Source organism: Octopus sinensis, unplaced genomic scaffold (assembly GCF_006345805.1).
Source record: "Octopus sinensis unplaced genomic scaffold, ASM634580v1 Contig17913, whole genome shotgun sequence".
Classification (NCBI taxonomy): domain Eukaryota; kingdom Metazoa; phylum Mollusca; class Cephalopoda; order Octopoda; family Octopodidae; genus Octopus; species Octopus sinensis.
The window spans coordinates 14,916-21,883 of NW_021835419.1; the positions used below are offsets into that span (position 1 = coordinate 14,916).

The 6,968-nt window shown below is 32.4% G+C and overlaps 1 protein-coding gene across 1 annotated transcript; it reads left to right on the forward strand.

The window, feature by feature from the left end:
- The first annotated feature begins 2,527 nt into the window (after positions 1–2,527).
- LOC118761841 lies at positions 2,528–6,720 on the forward strand. Its single transcript, XM_036499994.1, has one exon. The coding sequence runs from the start codon at positions 2,935–2,937 to the stop codon at positions 4,066–4,068; it is 1,134 nt and encodes a 377-aa protein (XP_036355887.1). The 5' UTR covers positions 2,528–2,934; the 3' UTR covers positions 4,069–6,720.
- Positions 6,721–6,968: the final 248 nt, after the last annotated feature.

Here is a 6,968-nt window from a genome sequence, read left to right on the forward strand (position 1 = left end):
GAGTTTTTTAACATCTTTTTAACAACTTTTCTACATTTTTAAATATATATTTTATATCGTTTTTACTTTTTTTTTACTACATCGTTTATATATTTTTCTACGTATTTTTTTAAAATTCATCTTTTGTACATTTAATTATTTTCATTCGTCTAAATCTTAAAGCGGCATTTTTTTCAAATTATTCGCTGCTGTTTCGAATACTGTTTGGGTACGACGGCTTCAAATGTTTTAGCAATATTTCCTTTGAAAAGTGCCAGAAAACTAAGTCTTCAAATTCTTCCCTAGCAAACTATAATTCTCTCTCTCTCTCTTTCTCTCTCACTCTCTCTCATTTTCTCTGTCTGTTACTCTCCCTCCTTACTCTCTCTTTCTCTCTCACTCTCTCATTTTCTCTCTCTCCCTCCTTACTCTCTCACTCTCTCTCATTTTCTCTCTCTCCCTCCTTACTCTCTCTTTCTCCCTCTATAACACAAATTACACAAAACAAAATATTTTTCTTTATGGCCAATTAAACCTAATTAGGTTTTAATTTGCTATTGTTATTTTCATACAATCTTAATTACATCTTAATCACGTCGATCGACAACGTGAGACGACCAGAAGAAAGAAAAACGAAAACAAACTTACTTCCAGATTCAGGCAGCAAGATATCGGGTTCGCTTCTCGATTGAAATCGAATCACTTCAGTCACGACACATTATTATTATCATTATTTGTCATAATCGATATCATTAGTTGTAGTATTAGTATTCTAATCCGTCTATATCTATATATTCAGTATATATATATTTATTGATTTATTTTTCACAGAAAATTATTAATTAAACTCGAAAAGAAAGAAGAAAAAGTTTAAAGAAAATCAATTTCAAAAAAGGAGAAAAAAATCATTTTTTATATATCAAAATATAAAGAAATCAATTTGATAAATCAGGAGTTTATCAAATTGTTGAAAGACAGAAGGAAAAGAAGAACATAAAAAAGAAAGAAAAAAAGAAACAAAGAAAATAAAGAAGAAATTATAATGATTATTCTATCATTATAAGGATTGGTTTATATGGGCCTTCATCGATCGGATCTACACTCACTGGAGTTTCACTCACTTGATCTTCCCTCACTGGAGTGTCACTCACTGGATTTTCTTTACTTCTAATCACTAGCCCTTCCTGCATTGGAACCGTCATTCATTCGTGTTTCACTCACCGGACCTTAATTCACTGGTGTTTCACTCATTTGGGTCCAATAGACCTACGAACTTACATCCGCAGGACCTCCACACGTTCGAGTTTCACTCACAGGATTTTCACCTCGTTGGATAGCTTCATTCTCTGGATTTCCGTTCATTGGACGTTGCCTTAATTTAAAGGATTCAACTGTGTGACCACACACAAACACAAACACACGATACGCATCATTGGATTTCTTTCCTCATTAACGTACTATCATCAGTATTATCACCTTGTGCTGAAGACTGGGTTTTTGGATCTGTATATGTCATATCCTTGGCAACGCTGTCCATCCATCTGGTAATACCTTCGGGTCAACTTTCATTATATTGTTTGCTCTATTTTTTTTTGTTTTTTATTCTTTGTACCTGAATATTGAAACTAATTCAAAGAAGTAAATTTATACATTAATTTACATTTATTCTTACACACACACAAACACGCCTATATATATGTAATATATACGATATAATAATAATATATATATATATATATAATATATATATATATAATATAATATATATATAATATAATATAATAATAATTATATATATAATATAATATATATATATATATATATATATATAATAATAATATATATAATAATTATATATATATATATAATAATAATTATATAATATATATATATATATATAATATGATATAATATAATATATTATATCATATTTTAGAAAGATAGAAGGAGAGAGAGATTGCGTGTGTGTGTGTATTTTTCTATGCGTAGCTTTATCAAAATTAAAGAAGTCAATATATTGGTTTCTTTATGGTTTAAAATTTTCAAAAATAACAATTAACTAATCAACAAACAAAAATTCTAATTTAAAGACAACAATTCATTCATTCATTCATTCATTCATTCATTCATATGCTCATTACCGTATTTACTTCAGACGAAACAAATTAAATTCTTCAAATATATTTCCATCGCTTCATTCTTTGTAGGTAAAAAAAAAAAGCGAACATTTTTTTCTATTCTTTACACTATACAGAAAGGAAAAAAAAAAACAATTTGAACAAAAGTATATTTTCAAAAATTCGCAACCCGTCCACCTATCCACCCCTATTGTTCAAAATGGTTTTAGTCCATTTCAGAACATATATTTTTGATATATTTATATAATTCCTCAGTGTTTTCCTTTTATATTTTTTAAGGTGACGAAATATATTATCAAATTTATGTGTGTTAATATTTATTTACGTTCACATTTAACATAAATTATATATATTTTTATTTATATATACTTATATTTTTATATAACTGTGCTTTTATATATATATATGCATATACATGCATTTACTGTTCTCTTTTGTGAATACAAACGGAGAGAAGAATACTCAGAAAAATATCCAACTGGAGGAGCATTCATTCCATTCATCGTTTTTGTCTACTGAACGAATGCATGAAGTCCAAAAACTCGGAGTAGTGACTGAGTGAAACATCATTTGCTTGTAAATACACACACACACACACATACATGAAGGCGGAGAAATAAAACCAATAACATACATGCATATATAAATACTTATATACAGTTATACATACATATATGCAAACATTCATATACACACATATATATTTGTGTACGAAATTTGCAGCGTCATTTCTGATACATACGAATATTGTATCATGTTTTGCCTTCCATAGATTTCTTTGAAAAAAAAAATTAAAACTAGAAACAAAAAAAAAAAAATGAAATTTCATGCTTTTTCACAAAACTGTTATAATGATTCATATCACGAAGTAGAAGAAGAAGAAATTATGTGCGAAGCAAACGATATTCCGCGAGATTACACGTGGTTAGAACTCAAAGAATCGGATAGTCTTTGGGGAGAGAACCTAGATATGGTTGCCTGCTTTTGCAACTGCCAAGATATCTGTTCTGGTGACTGCAACAAATACAACGAAATTTATTGCACAAATGATTACAGCAACGACAGCAGCAATAATGAAAACTGCAAAAATACCGATAAAATTATCGAGAATGGTTCTGAAGACAGTGAATCCGTAGAACTTAGTGGAAGCAACAGAATTAGTCATCATGCTTTGGCGACAATGTCTAAAGGACATTCTACTCCGAGTGGTGCGTTTAACTATCCGGTCTTTTTTTATACGAAATCTTCCCCGGTTATTTGGGGATCAGAAAGTACGGCTTCTCCTGATAAACCATCGTCTGTCGATCAAACAAAGCTTACAGCGAATACGCAACCTCAACGAGTTCGTCACATCAAACAACGATTTCAGCAACATCACTGCAGTCATTGCCCAAAGAACGCTGAAAATATAACCACAGCAGCAACAACAACAGCAACGACAACAATAGCAACAACTGCAGCGACGACGACGACGACGAAAACGACTACAACAAAAGCAACAGCAATATCACCTAAACGCCAATCTTCAGGTCTTCCAAAGACGTATGCTTCGGATGAAGCTAAAATTGTCGAAAATAAGCTCGTCAAGGATGTTACACGTACAAATTCATCGTCGCAGATCAAGAACGGAACTACATGTGTGAGTAAACGGAAGTATGTAAGTATAGTGCCAAATAATACCGTATCGACGAAATCTGGTGCCAGTGACGAGAAACTGGTTAAGTCTTGCAATTCTTCCAGAGACAACGAAACATTTGAAGGAGGAAAGGACGTGTTGAAAAAGCGTAGAATCGCGGCCAACGCTCGTGAACGACGGCGCATGAGCAGTTTGAATGTGGCTTTCGACAACCTGCGAGCTGTGGTGCCGGCTCACGGGAAAATGTCCAAGTATGATACGTTGCAATTAGCGCAGGTTTACATATTGAAACTTCGCGAAATTCTTGAAGTGTGAAAAAAAAAATATTGTCAGCTAAAAACGGTAAGGAATACGAAAACAGCAGCAACAACAACAGCAACAACATCAGCAGCAGCGGAAGGTAAGCTGTATGAATTGACTGTTAACTAAAGTATATTTTGTCACCATGCCCATCACACTGACATTGGATTGGCAGTGAGACTAACAGCAATAACAACAAAACTCACAGATAGAAAGAAAGATAAAAGAAAGAATGAAAGAAAGTTTTATACAATATTAATGTGTACAAAAGAATTTACTTTGTTTTAACGATGAAAGGACGATAAATCAACGCAATCGGTTGACCATCGAGCAAAATACTTCACGGGTATATCCGTATATATATTATAGTTCATTTTCTGCCAGAAGTGATTTTCTCCCTTTCATCTTGCCTTGGTCAATAATCTAAAGAACAATCAAGTCACCGAAGAGGCAATCCTCTCAAAACTGTGTGGTCTTGTGCTTGTAACAAAAGTCACTATTTTTAAGGATTACACGAAAGACATTCACAAGCAATCATTAACCATTTGTCGCCATATTTCTGTTGAAACACACTGCCTTTGTTTCGATTGGTTTTTGAAATTTAGTAAAATAACTTCCTCGATATAACACTAATGTTTGGATGGAACATATCAAGATGAAATTTTAATGGAAATTTTTTATTTACATCACTTAAACCATTTTGTTATTATATTTCTGTTTGAAATACACCGCTTTTGTTTCAATGAAGTTTGATAATAATGAACAATTTAATAAAATAACTTTGTCATTATTAAACTGGAGTTTAAAATCTAAATTAACAAGAAATTTTGAAGGAAGAAGCTTTTCATTTGGATCGCTTGAAATTTTTTGTTAACATATTTCTGTTGAAATACGTTGGTTTTGTTTCAATTAATTTTGAAATTAATGACGAGTTTAGTCGACGTAAATTTATCGTCATTAGGTTGGTGTTTGGAACAGCAAGTAACATGAAATTTTGATGGAAGGTCTTTAGATCAATTAAAAAGAGGAACTTTGTATCATAGAACCAGAGAATGTTGTTAGGTGAATTACAGATCACACGAGGCTGATAGAGTTACATAATATTCAATAAATGCACAACTGTGTGTTTGTCTCTCAGAAACTTCTATAATTCGTCCAAACAGTTCACATATGGAATATGATACCTGCGATATGGGATGTGTGCAACCTGACTTAATCTGATATCTAGAGATTCCATTAATTATTCAATATGAACTTTATCAGGTATTCTAACTAATAATGGACTTCACTGGAATAACCAACGTAGTATACCCTGTGTAACTCGCAGTGATGATTAATATTCAATTTGGCCTCCTATTCAGCAATGTTGTAAATATTTCAACAGTGACCACATGGTGTACATCAGTCCAAGCTATGATAGTAACTAAAATAACAATGAAACATTAGCTACATGAATAGACATTATCACCAAGCTAACTTTTGTGACACCATGCGAGACAGTTTTTTTTTTCTGCCGCAGTCTGTACATCAATTTGAATCAAATAATGTTCAACATAAATCGTATCCAATATGAACTAATCTCATATCCTTTTCAACGTAGATCCTTGTGGAATAACCAATGTCTTATATCTTTTTTAATATAATTTGCAGTGATAATGGATATTCAATATGACCTAAGTGTGATAATTATTATACAGGTTGTAGCAAAAAAAAAACCTCCTTTCCGCTATTCTCGATCATTGTTTCAATAATACGCAAATGATGTACCTAAAAAGAAAAAAAAAACGATAAAATATTAGCTACATGAAAACACCATTCCTGACTGCCGAACTTCACTACCGCCACATCAATGGCCTTGCAAAATATGGGAGAAGAATTGTCTGTCGCACTCTTTAAGTCGACCCGGATCGAATGTATAAAAAAAAAACAAAAAAAAACAGAAAAAGAAATTACTCGCCGTAATTTCATATTATAAACGGATTAATAATCCTAATCTCATATCCTGCCCAACGAGGATTGTCTTGAAACGTATTATATCCAAACGTGTTATATCTTATATAGTTCCCTCAGTGTGATATTTAATATAACCAACTCGACCAAGTATTGAACTTCTCTCATTAAGAGGACAACATCCACCAATGACTTACTTTCGTATTCAACATGACTCAATACAATGATATGCTGCGAGTTCAATTTACAGTGATCCTTTCTCTCACATACAAATCGATGTGGTATCTCGACAGGACTGTAAACACTCCTCCCTTCCATGTAATACTATATACTGATATCTATCATATCAGATATATTCATCAATTTGATATCCAATTTCAGGGAAGTTATTTAATCTGAAAATGTTATACGGATATAGTTACGTCTCTCTATTTTCTGCTGACTTCAAATCTTAACAAAGGTTAATTGTATTTTTCAATTTTCAGAAGATCAATGAAATATAGTACCAGTTATACACGAGGAATGTTATTTATAATAGACTATACTTTCCACACTTCGCCGCCACTGTTAAATCTGTGGCGTTGCACCATTGTTTGAAATCATTAAATTAATATTCAATGCCATTAAGTCTGCGAGCTGGCAAAGTCGTTAGCACGCCGGGCAAAATGCTTAGCGGCATTTCGTCTGTCATTACGTTCTGAGTTCAAATTCTGCCGAGGCCGATTTTGCCTTCCATCAGTTCTGTGTTGATAAAATAAGTATCAGTTAAACACTGGGGTCGATGTAATCAACTTACCCCTACCCCGAACTTTCTGGTCTTGTACCAAAATTCGAAATCAATATTCAATGCTATAAGCTAAAGACAACGAGGAAAACAAAGCAACAACAACAACAACAACAACAAGAACAGCAAAAAAGAAAAAAAAATTCTTGGATGGATTGACTGTTAAGTATTGTAGAGCTGT